Consider the following 21,151-nt stretch of genomic DNA (forward strand, 5'->3'; position numbering starts at 1 on the left):
TGCAGCTTTCGAGAGGGATTTGATTGTATTACTTTTGCGGAATTCCAGTGGGGCAAAGTTCAAATTTGCCGTTCAGGCCGGACCCGGCCAACGAGTCCGCCTGCTGTGCGCCTTGACATCGAGTTCCGGCCTGACCAGGTCCACCCCAATGGCTCATGAACCAACCGAAGTTCTGTGCCGACAAGTAGAGACTTAATTACGTGATTTTATGTGGGTATTTGCACAATAATAATTGTATTGATTGCCCGCCTCTTTGGGTTCGAAGTTTTCGCTCGAACTTCAACTTTCAACTTTCATCAAAGGAGCCGGCCAGGATAATCCGCTCCGGTATCAAGGGGATTCCCAGTAAATGTTTAATTAGACAAACAAATCAAGTCTGCGGCGCAGCACCCACAACCGGCGAGCAGGAAGCCGGAAGCCGGAAGTCGGGAGCCGTGCGGTCCCTATCCGTTTCCGCATCCGGAGCCTGGTGCGTACCAGGTGAAGCCGCCGTCGCTGCATTAATTGCGGGACAACTCTCGTAAATAAACAATTAATTAATGGCAGTGGGGAGTGACCGGGCATTATGAATGATAAATCATGCATGCTGCTCTGCTGATAATTTCCCAATGATTCTATGAATATTTAATCCCCGTGTGTGCGATTGCGAAAGCGAGTGTCCTCAGCCTTTTGTCTCGCCTCCTGGGTAATTGCGTTTCTGGTTCGTTTGTTCGTTGCAAATGTAAAAAAGGGCACAAAAATAATTAACAAATTCCGAACCCTTGTTGTTCTGTTCGCTGCCTCAACGACGGTATTCCCGCAAAACTTGTTTTCGAGGCCCTAAATATCAGATAATTGGTGCTGTTTAATAACTGCCTAACTGCCGGTTGGCCGGCTAAGTGGCCGTTCAATAATGCAATCGGCCGTGTATTGCATTTCGGCAACATGAGCTGCGTTCAATAGGGCTGCGCCTGCTCCATTAGTGCGTTTATGCGGCTGCTGTTCACTGAACTCTGTTTTAGGGGCTGGCCCCGAGATCAAAACAGTTTTGAAATCACTGCTAAGGAGAAGCTGGGGAAAAGTATGCTATGAAAACATGTATATGTACCGTTCTTTCCACTTCCAATTATACTGTTGCATACTTTAAGACACTTTAACACGTGATGGGATGCCTCTTTTTTTTTTTTTTTTTTTTTTTTTTAATTAACATCTTTATTTAATATAATCCAGGAACAGATCTAATTAAAGCCTTTAACCTAAATGTTTTCTTAAGTAAATAATCTCTTAATTATAAATTATAATTAGTTTTCAACTTGGTATATAGGAGTAGATCAAATTACGACTAGTTTCAAGTAAATAATATATTCATATTAGTCTCTTAGGAGCAGCCCAAAATGTCTTCTTTTGAGCCTGCGTGGGATGCCTCACAGATACAACTCTTAAATTTCATAAATGCCTTAAAGTATGCAGTGACTAAAGTATAGTCTTCCCAAAGAATTCATTGCACTTCTGGGCTTAGAATATATGTTTGCCTATATTAGACACCTCGTATTTTTTTTTTTTTTTTTAATTAACATCTTTATTTAATATAATCCAGGAACAGATCTAATTAAAGCCTTTAACCTAAATGTTTTCTTAAGTTTTTTTTTTATTAATTAACATCTTTATTTAATATAATCCAGGAACAGATCTAATTAAAGCCTTTAACCTAAATGTTTTCTTAAGTAAATAATCTCTTAATTATAAATTATAATTAGTTTTCAACTTGGTATATAGGAGTAGATCAAATTACGACTAGTTTCAAGTAAATAATATATTCATATTAGTCTCTTAGGAGCAGCCCAAAATGTCTTCTTTTGAGCCTGCGAATTGGGATAGCCCCCTGTAATCTCCGGGCTAGACGATTACGGTGGGCAGTTAGACGGTCGTTGTACCTGCTTGAGAAGAACGATATTTGGTCTTCAACAAGACTCAGGTTTAGGTCATTGTGAAGCGTTTGGCCGCTAACGAACCACTCACAGCCAGTGATTTGTCTTAATGTTTTGTTCTGGACGGTTTGGAAACGTTTTCGGTGGGACGCAGCCGCCACTCCCCAAATTTGGATTCCATATCTCCAAGTTGGTGCGATGATTTGTTGATAAATGTGCCGCTTGCATCTTAGAGATAGTTTGCTTTTCTTGTTTAGCATCCAGAATAATTGGTTCCGCTTTAGGTTGCACATTTTGACGACTCTGGCAATATGTTCTCGGAAGGTTAGGCGTTTGTCCAGTGTGAGGCCTAGGTATTTCGCCTTAGTCGCAGAAACTTTAACGCGTGATGGGATGCCTCACAGATACAACTCTTGAATTTCATAAATGCCTTAAAGTATGCAGTGACTAAAGGATAGTCTTCCCAAAGAATATATTGCACTTCTGGGCTTAGAATATATGTTTGCCTATATTAGACACCTCGTATGTGTTTGAAAAGTGATCAAAACAGTTTTGAATCACTGATAAGGAGAAGCTGGGGAAAAGTATGCTATGAAAACATGTATATGTACCGTTCTTTCCACTTCCAAATATATTGTTGCATACTTTTAGACACTTTAACACGTGATAGGATGCCTCACAGATACAACTCTTAAATTTCATATATGCCTTAAAGTATGCAGTGACTAAAGGATAGTCTTCCCAAAGAATTCATTGCACTTCTGAGCTTAGAATATATGTTTGCCTATATTAGACACCTCGTATGTGATTGAAAAGTGACGAGTGCAGTGAAACGGCTGTGAACGTAGGATAGTCGTGCCTTTAAAAAAATGCATTGTACTTCAGAGCTTAAATATATTGTTGCATACTTTTTAACAGTGATATAATATACTTTCCGCAGGATACACATTTTCCTGCTTAAATTGACATAGCTCGAACTGCTGCGTCTGAAATATTTCAAATTCTTAAACCAGTATATTTTTGATGGGCTGTGAGACTTGCGCATAAACGACTGTGACGTGGTGTGTTCGCAGCTCAGCTCTTAATAACTTCAGCCCACTTCAGCGCACTCTGTTACTTGTCAGAAGTTTTCAGTGCACTCCGACTGGCGCCCAATTTCGTGCAACATTTTCGCCACCTCTTGCCCCTCTGTCCCAGGAGGGGTTGTTGTGCGCCTGTTATCTAAGCTAATTAGTTTTGCACATTTCGGAGATATTTCGCAACGGGGGGGAAATCGGGCCTGGAAGTGGGTGGAAAAAATCGGTAGTGGGGCTGTTTGGATTCGGGGGATAATCATGTGGTTGCGGTTAAGTATTCCTCTGCAGCTTTTTCATATCGCATTTGGCCAAACCGGCTGCGGCATGCGTGTAGTCACATCGAAACCAAATTCAATTAAATGCGAAATTCCATTCAATCAAAAACTTGATGTCAAATCCGACTTTCTAAGCCCCCATGCCCCTCCGTCGCTTTGGCATTGTGTTGTGTGCCATAAAACAAAGCAAAATGCCGGAGCTCTGTGGGATTAGCCTGGTAAAATATTACCTACAGCCTTTGTTCCCCGAGCAGAGGGCTCTCTCTGGCTCGGACAATGGGTGAATGCAGCTGGGGGACCGGGATCCCTGGCCTTGCACCGGCACTGGTGGAGGAACTGTTTCTGGTCCACTCAGCTCCTGTTCCGAGACCCGAGCTCCGAGTTCCCTGTGCTCCGTCCCAGTATCCATTCCCGGACTACCGAGTGCGGCTTAGTTCCAGAACCGTTTGTGGCTTTGTTAGGGGCCAGTAAGCAGCTTACACTCCTCCCACTGCCCCTCCTCCCCGGCCACTCCAGCCATTTCTGCCAGCTGCATTTTAATTACCTGACAACATTTAATTAACAACCCGAAAGATGCGACTTCGCAGTTCGAAGCTGGCAGTACCCTTGCCACTCGAAGCAATGGAGTTTTGCAGTATTTGCAGTAAATATAAATACTAAAAAAGTGTAATCCTGGATAAAAAGATCTTAGAAGTAAAATAACCCCAATTTCGTTGGCATTTATATGCTAAATTAAAATCATATGTTTATAACATAACAAATTAATCGATGGTCTTTGACAAGTATAAATGCTAGTATTTTTCTAGGCCATAAAAACATAGTGACATATTCTCAATCGAAGAGGTATTCAAATTGATAATCTTTTATGTGTACAAATTCTAGTATTTTTCGAGTCCAAAAACAAAATGGTATGCGTTGATCCATCTTGCAGTGGTATTTATTTAGTATATTTAACTCGATGGTCTTTGATATGTGGAATAACTAGTACTTTAAAGCAACAAAATAAAGCGACCATGGATAAATACATCTAATTAGTGATAATTATGGTTATTAAAATGTATACTATCAAGTATTATTCTAAGCCAAAAATACAGTGTTACGAGCATTGGATAAATACATTTACCTAGTGGTATTAAAATAGATGGTCTCTAATGTGTAGTATTACTAGTATTTTTCTGAGCCAAAACCAAGTGATATGTAAAAATGCATACAGCAGAAAATGGTTTAAATCAAAAGTAATAATTGTGAAATCCCCTACATTTCGGTTTGAAATGTATTCCTTCACATCTCTTTAAATTCTAAAACATCTGTTAAAGTTCTCCACATTTTATTTGAAACGTTTTTAAAGAACGCCTTCAGCTGATAGGCATTTTACACCCTACAGGGTATTGAAGGCGAATGAGACAAGGACAGACAAAGAGGGAGCGAGCGAGAGGGGGAAAGAGAAAGCGGAGTGAAAAGCGACGAAGCATTTCGAAATACTTTTTTCTGTGAAATTAAAATTGTATTTTAGCCATAATCTGTGCAATTCAATGAGCAACATGCGAATTCAATTGAATTCAATTTGATTCAATTGGAAGCAAAGCAAGAGCAGACAGAGCAGAGCTGGCAGGACCAGGGGGTTGACAGCAGGAGGACCAAGGGGAGGAGGATGAGCAGGAGTGGGAGGCCAGGACTCGGTCTCGTTCAATGGCCAACGAATTTGTATGGTTCCATAAAAGAGGAAGACGACACACCCGCACAGACCCGCACACACCCGCACACACCCACACACACCCACACAAATACTCACAGATACAAAGTGGGCGGTAATGGGCAGTGGGCGTAACAGTTTACAGTTTTACAGCTCGCTTTTTTCTTGTCCCTCCTTCTGTTTTCCTTCGTGCCCCACTGTTTTTTGCACACTTTCCAGGGGCAACGCAAATTTTCTAGCATTTCCACTTGGTCCACTTGGGTTCGATTCGATTAGGAGTAAACGCCCGCCCACTGTTCATCTTGGCCTGCTGCAAATGCATTTATGTTTTAATTCGCTCAGCCAACTTTGTAGGTGATGGCATGGGCGTGGGCGTGTGGCATAGAAGGGGCGGGGAGGTGGGGAGGGGGGTGCGGTGCCCCCTCTGCCGTCATGTGCTGCAATTCAGTTAAGTTTTGATTGCTATTTTCGCTTCGCTTCCTGGCCGGCAGCTCGGCTGCTGCCACACTGTTGCCAGCGGCAGCAAATGTGTGACATTTCCTTTTCCGCCTGCCGTGTTAATGTATTATGCAACAACCCAACCAGGCACAGACGGAGATACACATCCTTGGCAACTTTTAGTTGTAAATTGCCGAATAACAAAAAGAGAAATATGCAAAAAGTGTACAAGGGCTGGCGATAACAATGTTATCAAAGTCCCGAGGGGTGGGCGAAATCAGAAGCAACAGCGGAAGTTCCTAGCAACCATTGCACAAAACGCGTCCCTGGCGGAGGGGGGATTTTGGCCATCAAAGGCAGGGCCATGACCAAGACCGATTCCGAGCCGGAGCCTGAGCCAGAGCCCAAGCTTGAGTCCTAGTCGGAGTCGCAGTCCTTGTTCAAGGCCACATCCATATCCTAGTCGCATTTTCGTTGCATGTCATAAACAAGCTTGTCACGGCTCTCCACGGGCAAAAGGCAAAGGGATAGGAAGGAAGCGAAAGCTGCAGAGTTTCCAGAACATTTTGAATTGCACATAGGAAATGGACACAATGTCCTCTAAGTTCCACTGAATACCTCTAATCTTAAAAGGGTTCTGGGTAGTCACAAGATGATGATCATTGGACTGAAATTTAGTAGCAATACTGCCTAGGTTTATGAAATTAACGAACTGTTCCAGGTTCAGGATCACTAGTCGAGTCGAACTATCCATGTCCGCCTGTCCGTCCGCCTGTCCGTCCGTTTGTCCGTCCGTATCCATTTTTAAGCCTTTTTTAAAAGTATAAATAATAGTTTTTCTGATAACCTATAGCCATCTACGTACCTACATTAAAATCGGGACATTGGTTAAAAATTTTGATCAAATACAAAACTTCTCTTGGCTGAGTGACGGGTATATGATAGTCGAGACCGTCAACTGAAGCGTCTTCCTGTTCAATTTGAGAAAATATTTATCATAAAGCTGCTAAACGATGAATCACAAAGTGAACTGAACGTTCTTGGGCTTACTTTAGTCCTGAGTTCCTTACCACTTAATTGCCTCATCCGATGTCCCAACTAACCTTTCCCGTCCTTATGCCCAAAAAACTCTGGCTGGCAGAGTACTGCCAGGAAGGACCCTGGTGCCATAGTCTGCGAGTTAAAGTGGCACCGAAGCCACCACAACGTGCTCCTGGAGGCAGGCCGAGGGGTAACCAGGTGTGCTCTTTCGTTGCCAGGTGCAACTGCTGCTAGCTGCAGACTGCATGTCAATGTCAGCCAAGAAAGCCGCAATCATGCTGCTCCTCTACGGAGTCCCTTCCCCCACTCCACATAAGCCTGCACGAGGAGTTCTTTGACTACTTCAGCGGTGCACAGCCTGTGCTGATAGACCTCGGAACACCCTCTCAAAGTATGTGCACTGTCTGGAGGCTGTTCTGGAACTTAGGCTGGGGAAAGAGGCTGACATTCCCGATATACCCGATGCTGGATGACAATCTGACAGGAAAAAATGGAGAAAGTTGCACGCACAGAGAACAAACGTTTTCCCCCGAGCATTTGAATCTGAATGCGAATATGGATTTGAATCTGGAACTTATGGCGATGTGAGCGCTGCTGAATGCGAGTGTGTATGCGGGGCTGCCAGTGGCCATATGCGGTTTAACCCCTAACCTTTGGCTTTTCAAATGTCCACCTCACTCGGGCACCGGCACTTGTGGGCCTGTCTAAAAATGTCTCCTCAGAAAATGGAAAATCAGGGGGTTGCACAGGCGGTTCGGCCAGCGAGCCCCCAGACCCAAACTACTTAACGCCACTTAAGTGGGGTGAGGCGGCCCGAGGAGGTGGAGGGCAGGTGAAGTGGCGGCGCCATAAACAGGAGAAATCACCCACACGGCGGCCAGGATGAACAGGTCCCGGGACAATTAACAGCAATTGGCAGGACGAGATGTGTGCGCCTCAATGCTAATGCTAGTGCCCATTAATATGCAATGTTGAGTTGAGCGAGTGCGACTGCGACTGCTGACTGTGCTGATGGATATCCTTTTCCCAGACATCCATTCCCAGTGCCATTCCCAGTGCCATCCCCATCCCACTGCTGGCAGTGTAAAGTGCTTTGTAAACTTTTTTGTGCAAGTCCATTAAACAAAGCTGAGCTGAAATTGAGCATGGCGCCCGACCAGTCGAGCAGGGCCCGGGGAGGTGGACAGTGGGACGCAGTCAGTGCGTCAATCTGTCAATCGGGCTCTGCTCCCGACTCGGCATCTGGATGTGTCCGTCTGGCCGGTGCCGAGTCAATCAATCACCCGCAAAATTGGGTGGAGCGGCGGTGTGGCAGGGCGGCGTTGAAAGTGTGTGTGGCAACTCAAATCAACTAACCAAATACACACATCACATGGTCCTGGCTCGGAGACGGTGCCCGAGTATCAATTGAAATGCCATTTTATTCTCCCCAAATATATCACCCAGCCAGCAGCCAGCAGCCGGCAGAGGCGGAGGCAGGGACAGGGGCGTAGCTTGATTTTCCCAATCAAACCGAGAGTTGAAAACTGAAGGAGACACTGTTCCGGTGAAGTTCTCGGTTTGCACACTTAATTATGCTCCCCTGCGGACGGGTGGCGTTTCATAAGGCCGACCCTCCCCGACTCCCCCAAATAACATAATGCGAGCGAAGGGCTCCCATTAGGCCCCCCTTTGACATTCGGTCCTGCTGGCAGCATTAGGAGCCCAACTGGCCGGGGCTCTGGGCCACAATGCCCAATATAGGCGGCCGGTGAGACCGCAAGGGGGGTGCAGGCCAAAAATGTCAAAGGGGACATGCAATAAAGGATCTGCAAACTGACTGCACTGCGCTCGAAATTAACCCCAGCCTGGAATTCCTTTCCGAAACGGGGTTGGGCTGCGCCCTATTGCGAGGCCCCGGACACAGTGGGCGACTTTGCCGAGCGGAACGTAATTAAAATCCAGAGCTGCGCTTATTTGTCTTTCGGAACACGGCCATAATTCGTTTTTTATTCCGGTAATTAGTTTGTTCGCCAGCGGTTCAAGTGGCTCAATATTTTTCAGGCTTTCCAGGCACCTCAGCGGCGGCGGACAATGGCGGCGAGGGGCGTTTCCCGGAAGGATAATTGGCGGGGCGGGCAGCCCTTCGAGAGGGGCGGCCAAGCTCGGCGGTCCTGTCAGTGGCATAGACAGGCTAATTAGCTCCAACACAAAGCCGCAACTTCGGTGTTGATTGCCAATTTACAAGCTTAATGAACTTGCGACTTGCGACTCGGGACTGGGGACCTGCGATTTGCGACTTGCGGCTTGCCACTTGCCACTTGCCACTTGCCACTCGCCACTCGCGACTTGTGACTCCCAGATGCCCGGGTTGCAGGAGGGGCGGATGCGGAGGCGGACGGGGAGGGCGTTGCAAGTGCGCTTAATCAAATCAAATTTGCGTTTGTTAAAGACCGCAGTCCGGCGGTTGAGCTGAAGTGCCTGAGATGATCTAATAAAAGCATTTCACAGATCGCTTCCGATTGGCGGATCCAGTGAATGGGCCGGGGAAACGCATCGGTACTGAAGGCGGGCTGCCGCAGCATCATCATTAGTCGCCGGATCCCCTTCAAAGGAAAAGTTCCCATTACTCCTGGCAACAGTTGAGGTTGCGGCTTGAACTCCAGCGCCATAGCCGTCGCCGTCGCCATTAGCCCGATGCAGACCCAGCGCCACGCCGCAACCGCCCTGCGAAATACAAACTCCTGTGCCATCCGAGTTATGGCGAAATTTCATTTCAACTTTTGCATAATTTTATGCTTATTATGGCAGGGCTGTCCCTAACAGGGCGAGGGGCTGGGCAGTCGTCTCCAGCGAAGCGAAAAGTCCCTGGATAGTGGCTTTAATTACTTTGATGCATGATTTTGCTGCCATTTGCAATTTGTAGCCGGGGATAATGAGCAGGAAGAGCGAAACTTGCCCCGGCTCTATTTAACCTGCCACACAGAGGGGCCCGGCGCCCGGTGCCCTGCGCAGGGCGAAGGATTCACACATGAGCTGGCCGGACGTAATGCCCTTCGGTGGTGTATCTGGAAATTCGAGTGCGCAGCGGGGAAAAGCGCTCAAAATATTTACCGACTATTAGGGATGAAGCAATTAATTCGGCGTGCAGAGTCCTTGGGTTTGTGTGATATCGCATTCCTTATAATCTCTCCGAAAGTTGGAGCCTTGTCAGAGGAGCTAATTCGAAATGATGTTTGGTCAACGGGGTGTTTGCAGGACTTAAACGTTTTTGATCCTTCGTCTGTCACTGTGTACCGTTAAGTAGATTGAGTCCCATCGAAAGTTTTGCCTATCGATAGGAGCCCCAATGATACTATCGATACTATTGTAAATCATTGAGTACTGTTTCGTTTTTCGCCTTAAAAATACAGTTGTATTCTTACAAAATATCCAAAAAAGTAAAAATTCATAATCCGGGAGATTTTACTAATGGCTGGCTTAAAAAACATCGATACTATCGATAGTTTTGCCGATTGATTTACCAACCATTAAAAGCATAGATGAAACTTATCTAGTTCTGCAGTCGTTACATTGTGGGTTTCTGTGTCGCTTATGGAACTTCTCGCCTGCTCTTCCTTGCAGCAAGGACACTTCAAAGGACAGCGAACCGAGGCGAGAACACCGGAGGGGAGGAGTCGGGAGCAGATTGTCCAGACCCCGAAGCCAGTTGGTAGCGAATTCCCCGCTGGCGAGCAATTGAGCAATTGTGCAAAATGGGTAAGTGACAGGCCGACGAGCCACTAATGAACCACTCGAGCAAACCGGACGCCATTACGCCCGTTGCAACACAGGCATTTAGCACCTGATGTTGCATCAACTGCTAACGCTTTATTGTAGTTAAAGACTTCCTTTCCAGCCTTATGGATTCGGTCAAGAGTCGGAAGCCTGTGCGTGACATAGAGCCCTTGGGCGGTGCGACACATTTTGATGGGTCTTATTGCACCTTTGAAAGTGTCGTTACCCCCGGAAATGAATATCAAAACAATAAATTAGTAATTAAAGTCTTTAGCGGGTGTTGGGGTCTGGTTTCAAAAATAAATTGTTTCATTCTTATTATCTTATTTTATATATGTTATTTTATATATTTTTTGTTTATTTTATATATTTTTTTATGTTATTTTGTATATTTTATATACTCCGCAGATGCGCTGCGCTTCCGTGGTTCACCATTCGCCCGCTTCACGGGCCAGTCGACCGGACCGGGCCACCCCCGCCCACCGCCTCACCCCCAGCACCCGCAACGCCCCCAGCCGATGGGCTCACATGGCATCAGCGCCCCCGAACCACTCATCGTGGTGGAGGAGTCCAACCTGCCCGAGGAGCAGGAAGACAGCTCTGAGCCGACGGTCTCGAACCGCGGCAGCCTGGACATCGACTCGCCCGTGAATCCGTATCTGCTCTCGCCGTGGCGCGATCCTCGCGAGGCCCGCAAGCACTCGCTGCCCTCGCAGCAGGTGACCGACGGCATTACGGCCAGCCAGGTGCGGCGCCTCTCGGAGCGCGGCGGCGAGGGATCGGGCCCCACCCCCAAGGAGGCCGCCTTCCTGGCCACCCTCTCGCAGGCCCCGGCGCCCACCGGACGCCGCCACTCCGTGGTGACCATCTCCAAGGTGCCCACCACCATCTTTGGCCGCTCGCGCCGCGAGTCCGTGGCCGCCTACCCCAACAGCAACGGGTAAGTTGGATGCAATAAGTGTACAAATGTGTGTGCACTGTTTGTGTGGCGCCAGAGACCGAGCAGAGGTATTCTCTAAGGCCGGGGAATGGAAAGCTGTTGGTTGAATGGTGTTTCAACACTATTTGCTGGTTATGATTATTGGAACTTTCCTGATCTTGGGAGACTTTAAAGTTGCAGTCGAGTGATATCGATATTTTTAATTTTGGTTTTTTGATGGTTCAGATTGGATTAAATATAAAAGATCAAAATCAAAGAAAAGTAACAGCGTTTATGTTGATTTCCGAGTTCATATCAACACGCAGAAAAAGTGTAAGCAATAGTGTTTAAACAGACCTAACAGGTGGTTTGATTGGTATTATTTTTACGTTAAGCCTTTTCCTATCCCAGGAACATGGAAAATTGGTTTCCTCTTTTTGAGTTCCTTTTAAATGTCTTGCTCAGGTGACGCCCACCCGACGGTAGTTTATGTATGAACTTTAAGCCTGTCAAAGTGGAATCGGAAAATCTGTTAAGAAGTTATTAAGTGGAATGGGAAAACAGGCCTATGCTCGCTGCCCGACCATTCCCGGAGGTGCTCGGCTCGCATTTCCCACTGACTAGAGCCCACGTCCACTTCCTTTCAAAGCCTCGACATGTGAAATTATCAAAGGCATATTTTTCTTTTGTCCATTCATATTTTCCTTTTCATTTTCATTGGCATCCCGAAGGATGATGGCCAGGTCTCTGATTACTCCTAAGCTGGCTAAGAATGAATTTCATGTTGTTGAGAGCAATGGAGTTGATCAAAGGGATGCACTCGGCAGCGGCTGCCAGGAATTTAATTAAGAACTCACCTTTGAGCTCGTCCATCCCCCAGCCCCTCCCCCTGGCCAATACCCCTCAAAGTTATAATCAAGACCATTTTTTCGCTTTGTCTTCACTCCATTGGCCTGTGCAGGAGCAGTCGTGTTTTGAATTCACGGCGCGAGAGCAACACAGGACCCCCGTCGACGGATCCCATCGGGAGCATCCACAATCTGCAGCTGGACATCATGGACGACATCTACTTGCAGTCGCGCAAGGCGCGCTTGAAGCTCTGGACCTCCTCCAACGAGAAGGTGTGCGAGGTGCAGACCGTCGACGAGGCGGGCACCGGCCAGCCGGGCAGGCGCTTCACCAACCGCCGCTACTCGGAGTGTCCCCAGCCGGGATTGGCCAGCTCCTTTCGCCGCGCCTCCGAGCTGCCGCAGCCGCAGCAAGGCCAGCAGCAGCAGCCGCAGCAGCAGAGCTCCACTCGGGCCTCCACGCGTCGCAAGAAGTCGGGCAGTGGCACCGGGCTCCTGGGCAGTCGCTCGGACATCGCCGGGATATTCAGCTCGTTGACCAGCTCGGCCATGGACATGCACCGGCCGGAGCCGGAGGGACGCGACGGCAGCTCCAGTGCCAGCTCCTCGGCCACGGCCACGGCCAGCAGCCCCTTCCTCAGCCAGACCTTCCAGGCGGCAGCTCGCGGACGCGCAACCAGTGCCACGCCCACACCCACCGCCGGTGGCCTCACCGTCGGCGGAGGCGGCGGCGGCGGCGGAGGAGGTGTATCGGGAGCGGGAACCTCTGGGGGCCTGCTCGATCCCAATGCCGGGCGGTCCACGCGCTCCAACAGCTTCGATGTGTCCCTGCTGAACAACGCCAAGCAGCTGGTGAGCGACGTGCAGGACAATGGCTCGGCCACCTTGTCCGGTTGGTTTGCCAAGCGGCACACGCCGCTGGCCCGCAAGAAGAGTGTGCGCAGCAAGAGCTCGGCGGTGGCCCTCTCCAAGGACGTGCTGGAGCGGCTGCAGAAGAAGGATCCCTTGGGCGGCGACTCCGGCAAGCCGAAGCTGAAGCCGCGCAGCAAGCAGAAGACCTGGGCGGAGTCCACCAAGGCGACGGTGGATGCCACCATCTTGGGCACGGCCATCGAGGGATTCCTGCGCAAGAGCTCCAACGCGAGCATGGGCGGATCGAGCATGGGCGGATCGTCGGGCGGCGCCTCCACCTCGGCAGCGGCCCGCGGGGCCACGCCCAAGACGGCCAAGGACTCGGGCAGCGCCAGCGGCAGTCCTGCCCACGGAGCCCGTCGCAGTCGCGCCTCCGCCGGCAGCTCCGCTCAGTCGCAGGCCGGACGGGCCGTGCGCTCCACCCTCAACTGGTTCGGCAAGGCCGACGAGGACGACTCCAAGGACACGTGCGACGCCTCGCTCTGCGCCACGCTCAAGGACCTGTTCGTCAAATAGGTCGGGGGCCGCAGAGGCAAGTAAAGCAATGGGTCGAGTCCCGGCTAGAGCAGCACATCGGTGAGTAGATACTATCCACGTAGCCACGCTACTCCATACCCTTAGCTTTGGAAAAATAAACATTGCCCTCTTGTTTTTGAAGAATAAGCAATATGCCTTTAAAATATTCGCAAAATTGTATTTTCACGGGCTCTTTGTTTAAACTTTGTTAATGATTTTTACGGTGGGCTGATAAACCAAGTCCAATTATGTCAAGGACATTAATCCTTTTTATAAAAGGAGTTTAATATTACATTTTAAAATTCTATTCAACAACTAGGTAGATAATTAAGAGGAGTGTTTGGAAACTAATTTGGCATCGAGTCTGCAGTCCAAAAATATATTGCTTGAATAGGTTATATACTACAAGCGAATGTGATTAACTGGAAATTTCTAGTGGTGAATAAGTGCAACATAAAATGGATTTCTGCTCAAAAATCGGATAATTTGTGATATTTTTTAGAAGTGCAGAAAAGTTTTTGACCACTTTCCAACTGGAATGTTTAAAAAGTTGTAATAATCTTTTGTACACCTTCTGTGTCCTTGAAAAGGCATAGTAAAAAACATTTTTTATGAGCTAGTTCTGTCAAATAGAATATAATCATACCTATTTCTGTGGTTCGATTTTCAGAATTTTTTAAAATATAAAAATCTAAAACTGTATTCAAAAACTATTATTTTATATTCTTAGATGTGGTCTTACGCAATGGTCTTTATTTTGGCCCAAAAATTACTCATACGACTAGTATGCCAGTTTCCGAACAATCGTTACAAAATCGTATTTAACCTGATTGATGAATTATGTTAAATCAGTGATACTTCGCTATATCAATAGCTTTTTAAGAATACCATAGGCTGGGCCCATTTAACTTTTTGCAACCGATTTTTTGACTATTTATAATATCTGACAATTGAACGGGTTTTGTTTGTGAGCTTTGATTTAAAGGTATATTGCTAATTCTTCAGGTAAAATATAATCCTAAGGTAATCCTAACCTTGTTGTGTCCTGTTCTCCGTGCACTTTAGCCAGCTACTTGCACCTCTGAGATCCAGAAATCCTTATCGATATCCGAAAACAAAACGAACAAAGTTGAAGGCTTACACAACCCAGTGAACAATAAGCACGGCAGCAGTAATCACCATTGAAATCCCCACACAACACAGAGCCCGAAGCTTAAAGACAGATTAAAAGCGCAGCAAGTCTGCCGCTCGAACAAAAAGAGATGCAAATAATACATCAAAATCAATAACATAATCACAGCTCTTACATAACTCGCAAACACCATGATAATTGACAGCAAGACGTCACAAAACACGTCCATTAAATCGAACACTGAAAACAATGCATGCGAGGCCGACAGTGAGACTGATCTGACGGCAACTGAATGAGAAATAAGAACTGCAAAGCAACCGAATACCTAGTATTGGAACAATAACAAAGCAGAAGCTATCGATACCTGACAGTTGAACAGATTGATACATTTGATACTAACAGAGGCTATGAGAGCACCAGGTGAGGATCAAATTAGGAGAACTAACTTAGCAGCAATACACAGTGACCTTCTGGACCCGAAAAAATTAACACACACCCACAGAGACCCGAAACAAACACACAAAAAAACCCGAACAACACCGAAAAACAACAAACAACACCGAAAAACACCAAAGAACACCATACAACACCGAATAACTCCGAATATCACCGAACAACACGGAAAAACCCCGAACAACACCGAAGAACACCAAAGAACACCATACAACACCGAATAACTCCGAATATCACCGAACAACACGGAAAAACCCCGAACAACACCGAACAACCCCGAACAACACCGAAGAACCCCGAAGAACCCCGAACAACACTAGGATCCGACTAACGGTGAGCAACAAGAGTACAAGAGAGCAACTTTTAACGGTACAAGTAACTTAACGCATAACGGTGATGGTAAGTGCGGAGGCGAATGCGAAACGATAAGCGATAAATAGTGATCGATAGGCAGATAGTTAAGCGATAGACGATAGAGATTAAGGCAACGCTGCAGGGGAGTCAGGAACTGGGAATCAGCATCAGGAATCGCAGGGCGAAGTGGAACCAGGACACAACACCTCACCCCATCTTACCGCCACCAGGACGAGGGGACGGACCCCGGGAGCTATTTAAGCGAAATACAGATAAATAGTATACATATAAATATATATTCTCCTACATTTGCATACCATTTGTAACCGAAGGCCAGAAGGCGGACGAGATGCACAAGAACTGGGGAGTACGGAGGGCAGAGAATACACAGATATTTTTCTACGTGCAGAGCAATTTAGGCGGGTCTCGCCGAAGAGTAAGTCCCGGGACGAGGAAGTAAAGGCGACTTGTTGACGCATTGCCGATTGGCGATGAAACTACCTAGATATGGGTATTTTTTTTTGGTGCCCATCCATGTTGGCACATCATATGAAAGAGGCAACCGTGGCAGCTGCGCAAATCGCTCCTCATATACCGAATCCGAGCAGGAGGAGATGCTCCGGCGGTTGCCACAACCATATCACAATAAATACACACACAATGAAATCAGCACGGCTCCGTGCGTATAAACACGTTACAATATGCGAATATTTATCTACGGAGAATAAGAAGTAAATGTCTACAGACTCAAGAGTTTTAATCAATGTAAACCACACAATAAATGTAATTTGTATGTACAATCTGAGCTTACTCGAGGCAGAAATCACAAATCACCAATCGTAAGGCGCAAATCGCAATCGCAAATCGCAAATCACAACACAAACAGCAAATGCCAAACTAAATCGAGTCGAGCTGAATAGAAATCGAATATAAATTAATGTTCGCGTTGAATATTTAATGTTAAACGTAAAATAATACGCAGGCAGGGGCGGAAAGGCGGAAAGCTGAAAAGTAGCAGGCGGAGCGTGGAGAGCTGGGTGCCTGGGGAACTTTCCCGGGCAGAAGTTTGAAAATCAATTAACGAAGAAATTCAAATTGGAAATTCGCAATTGCAGAAATTGGCAAACAGAGGGGCTATAGAAAGACAGTGGGAGGTGGCCAGATGGCCAGATGGCCGGACAGCCGGATAGCCGGAGGGGGAGAGAGATAGTGAGGACGGACAAACAAACAATCAGTCAATATTGCAATCAATCAAGTGTGTTTCTATATGCGGCACTTGGCTTTGTCAATCTGTCAATTGATGCCGGGCAAGTAGGTGTGCAGCTGCGGGGGCGGGGCGGTACCGGAACTATATAGATACAATAACCGTACGCGTATGCCTAGCGATTATCACTCTATCAATAATTGTATCTCGATGTGCCCGACAAGTGTGTTTTAGACTTCGATTTCCATGTGCGTGTCTCACAGAGGTAACCCAAAGTTAACTTTCACTTACGTGTGTTATAGTGCTACGGAGCGGCAGATCCACCCTAATACTGATCTATATCTATACAAGCATATGAATATACAATATCTACACGTAACGATATACATATTATACACGTATTAAACTATTTACAAGTGCGGTCCTTCTTGGTCGCAGCCAACTAGCGTTGTCCACGTTTTGCTCATCCTCCTAACCGTTGTTCTATATCTATATCGTTGCTACTACCGATCGGTCTATACTATGTAACAATAAACGTGTACAAACCGGGGGGCGGGGGAAGGCAGGAGAAGGCGGGGCAGGCCAGAGCAACTCTCAAGTTCTATTTGTCCTATTTTTGATAGTTGTATATATATACCGCATATATGTACCGCATATACAATACGTGCAGGCCATGGTGCACCAGCACCTCACGGATGCAGTTTTTTTCGATTGATTTAGCATTGAATGTGCATAGATTTATGACTACCAGTCGGATATACATATGTGTACCCCTAAGATAATAGCGCATCCGAGGAATGCACACCGGGAATAATCGGCGGCCAGTCCGGGCTGCAGAGCCGCAGATGTCGGCCGCCGATTAGCTCCAAGTCGTGTCGTTGTCCCTGTCATTGTTGTTGACGTTGTTGATGTCGTGCAATTGTAATTACCGTTGTTCAATTGTTGTTAATGTTTATCCACCTGTATGTACGAGCGAGCGGCTACCACCGACTACAGTACTTTAGTAGTGTTAACTGGCGCCCAACGTATATACCCAACTATGTTTGCGCCCGCAACTCTCCAAGTGTGTGGCATCCGGGATCACGGAGACACAGCCGTGCGTATCCACGAGTGCGCACCTCGAGCGAGCGATCTATGATTTGGTTAGGGGTTAGAGGTTCTTTCGGGCCTTTCTGGGCCACAGCAGGGGGAAAAGTGGGCAAACTACGCATAATCTAGTGAGTAAAGAGCGACGGAGCAGTGGGCAAGGCAGGTAGGAGCTGACATGCATATATAACTAGATATATATCTGTGTAAATAGCGGCAGGAGTCTCGGGAATACGTTTGTACATAATTATGCGTATGCTAGCGAGGGGACGGCGAGGGAGGTAGAGTTTTTTTTAAGCCAAAATCCAAACGCAACCGAATGTAAAACAATCAATTAATGACACATAATGTAAACGAAGCCAAGTCGAAAACAATACAAGCTAACCAATTTGCAAGGGGCAGCGCCCAGATGCACGCATGAAACCCTCCCTGTGTGCGGGTCTGCTCCCTAGAAGGCGTCTCCCCGGCCGACCTCCCACCACCCACGGCTCGAGGAATCCGAGGAGAACGGAGCGGGAATCGGGGGCGCTGGACGTGCACCAGGCGAGTGTACTTTACCACACATACAATACCCAATATACAGCTAAATATACACCCATATACATCTATATACACATATGGAATATATATATACGGAAATAAATAGTTTATGTGTACGGATTGCCGTCGCTTTAATTTTGGGATCGGAAGGGCGGGAAATTCGAAAGGAGGCTGGGGTTTCCGCCGCCCGTGATTGATGGCAGCGCTAGGGGCCGCGGGCAGCCCGGGAATCTGCCGAGTGCACCCAGCCGGGAACCAGCGAGTCACCGGACCACCGTCCACCAGTCCACCAGTCCACCGATCCACCGAGTCCTGCCCAGCGGCGGCCAGTCATAAATCAAACATCCATCTCCTCTCATCCCATCGCCCGTCCTGCCTCGCCCGGCGCCTTGGAGTATGCAATGGAAATTCGGCAGGGGATAAATGTGTGTGTACCTGGCCAGGTGGGCCAGCTGGGCCAGGCGAGGGCGTGGGCGTGGGCCCGGGGAGGCGTGGCACGACCGGCAACAGGCATTAAATGTTAATGCGCTTTATGCAACGCTTGACTGGCCAAACGGCTAGCGGGGTCCGCATCAGTGGTCCAAGGGCCTGGGCCAACGGATCGTCGAACAGGTAAATACCTTGTATATTTTATTTGCCATTCCTTTGTTGGTCTTCAATCTGCTCTTCAGTAAGATTTTTACAATAAATGATCAGTTATACAGCACTTTTGGCATATACATTTAACCTCCAGTTAGCAAAAACAACCCATAGCAAACAGACAAAGTGCAATTTTCGAAAATAGATACCAAATTTATAAGACTTTTTTTATACTTCTAATTATGTAACTTTTCTATATTTTTTCTTAGGATGCTCAAATTAAACTGAGTTTCAGAGTGATGATTTTTTTACATTTAAAAATGTTATATTACAATTTAAAATACTCATTTTAGACAGTTCCAAAAAGTATAAACATGGTAATTTAGTTTAATTTGAATACTGGAAAAAGCTCTAAAATCATTATTCAAAGAGGAAAGGATACTTCACACTTTTAAACCCTCGAGTAAGTGAAAATCCAGAATTTATTTTTGAGAAGCGAGTCCAAGTCGACTTGGCCCTTCTGTCAGGGTGTTTCCACTCGTGTTGGCGAGCATCGGTGGGTGGCAAGTGGGCAATGCCTTTGAGCTGCCCTGCCGAGGCCTACCAGCCCAGGCTGGCCGCACGTCAAGCGTGAAATTCGAAGGCTGCTTACAATGGCGGTTCCGATGGCGGCGAGTGAGCTTCAGCAGGTATCAAGGGCAGCACCGCAACTGTTGCTGGCTAATCAGCTAAGCGGCTTCCATTGTCATCGCGTTGCTGCCACGGGAAGAGTGCAATAATGCACAAAGGGCAAACCATATTTGCCCTAATTATCCATGCTGTCTGATCTAAAGGCACCTGTGCAACAGTTTTCACAGTTCAGTGGTTTTCAAAAATGCTTTTGGCCCAGCTTGTAGCAAGTTTCTTTAGATTAGATACTGTTAGAGCAAATGGTTATACTAATTCGTCGAAAGGTATGTTACAGGCAAGTAAAAGTATCTATATGTATTTTTAATCACTAGCCGAGTCGAACTGGCCATGTCCGTCTGTCTATACAACGGTTATCCATCAAAGAATTTTAGAAAAGTAGAGAATTTCAACTTTGACGTCGAATTGCGAAGACGTGTGCTGTGATTCAAGATAGTACTACCTTTTAGCTGCAAGCTAAGATCGCTTTTTGGTAGTGTAAGCTATATCGCTGAACCTGTAGGTGATGAAAAATAGGTTTGTATGAGACTTTTACTCATGAACACCCAACTTTCATGGAAAACCAGAATTAGGCCGTTGGAAATTTTGGCTGTGTAACTGTATTTTCATTACCCATATACATGGCAAAAATTATTGAAATCGGACGATTGTTTAAAAAGTTATAGGCAAATAAAGGAATCGACGCTAGGTGGCAGTCTTGGGAACAGTCGCTTTTCTGCGTGCATATCTCCATCTCTCTCGCACTCCCCTAACCACACAAAGTTATTCAAAACTGATTTGGGTTTTTATCATGAAAGACTATCTAACACTCGAACCTTGCGCCTTTAGTCAGCTCTCAAACCCTGGGCGTAGTGCGGACACCAACCATCCACAGTCATGTCCCACACAATTAGGTACATTACAATGCCATTTAAGGTGATCCGCATAGAATACCAACTTGATGCCATGCCAACTCAGTAAATTAATAAATAGATCATTTGCATAGATCAATGGCGTCCCGACTGCTCTACGTTTCCCGGAATAGCCCCTTTTTATTGACCAGATGAAGTCGCGTGATCCGTGAGAACGCCAAAGACAACGAAAGTGGAGTCCAGAGCGGGCTTTAGGGCCCGTGGGTGGGCGGTGCACTGCGTTTACATTAGTCAAACAACCGCCGCTCCTCTGCTGCGACCACCGCTGCCTTTCAGCTCCTCGAGCTGGCGATTCTGTTCGGCTTGCCTCAGTTTAGTTTCGACTTTCGACCTCGCCGGTTCAGCTGTGTCCGTCTTTTTTTAGCCGCCCAACTAAGCCCTACCTGTGTGGCGGAGTCAAAAGTGTTTGGATCCACCGTCAGTTCGGGGATTTTTCGTGAATTTCTTGCGGCCCGTAATTAACGTGGGTTTACCTGAACGCCCGCGGCAGAATTGTTAATGGCGTGACGCTCGTCACACCAGCTGTGCGCCATCAAAGGTGAGTAAACAATCCCAGTGGGAAACTGCTCCGATCCGAAGATCGCAAACAGCCATAAAACATCGGTGTTAGACGCGGAGAGCAGAGCGCGTGTGTGAGCAGAGAACCTCGGAGAGAAGGAGGGAAACTCATGACCGGGGCATTCTAGATTCACTTAGCCAGCGAAACGTGATTTTGGTTTGATTTTGATGGGGTAACTTTCCCAGAACTTCACATTCATTGGAGAAACGCGGTGGGTAACAAGGAAAACATGAGTAAGAGTTACAGCCAACTGCCTATAAATCAG

General features: G+C 47.0%; 1 protein-coding gene across 1 annotated transcript in view; it reads left to right on the forward strand.

Annotated features, from left to right (window-relative positions):
- LOC108033230 (pneumococcal serine-rich repeat protein) overlaps window positions 1-18,239 on the forward strand; it is a 37,644-nt gene extending 19,405 nt beyond the window's left edge. Inside the window, exons 3-6 of the mRNA XM_017107497.3 lie at window positions 10,034-10,168; window positions 10,595-11,126; window positions 12,067-13,441; window positions 14,447-18,239. Coding sequence (XP_016962986.1) covers window positions 10,165-10,168; window positions 10,595-11,126; window positions 12,067-13,381 — 1,851 coding nt within the window. The 5' untranslated portion in view covers window positions 10,034-10,164 and the 3' untranslated portion in view covers window positions 13,382-13,441; window positions 14,447-18,239. The remainder of the gene's footprint in view (window positions 1-10,033; window positions 10,169-10,594; window positions 11,127-12,066; window positions 13,442-14,446) is intronic.
- Window positions 18,240-21,151: the final 2,912 nt, after the last annotated feature.

The sequence above is a fragment of the Drosophila biarmipes genome, chromosome X (genome assembly GCF_025231255.1).
Source record: "Drosophila biarmipes strain raj3 chromosome X, RU_DBia_V1.1, whole genome shotgun sequence".
Taxonomy (NCBI): domain Eukaryota; kingdom Metazoa; phylum Arthropoda; class Insecta; order Diptera; family Drosophilidae; genus Drosophila; species Drosophila biarmipes.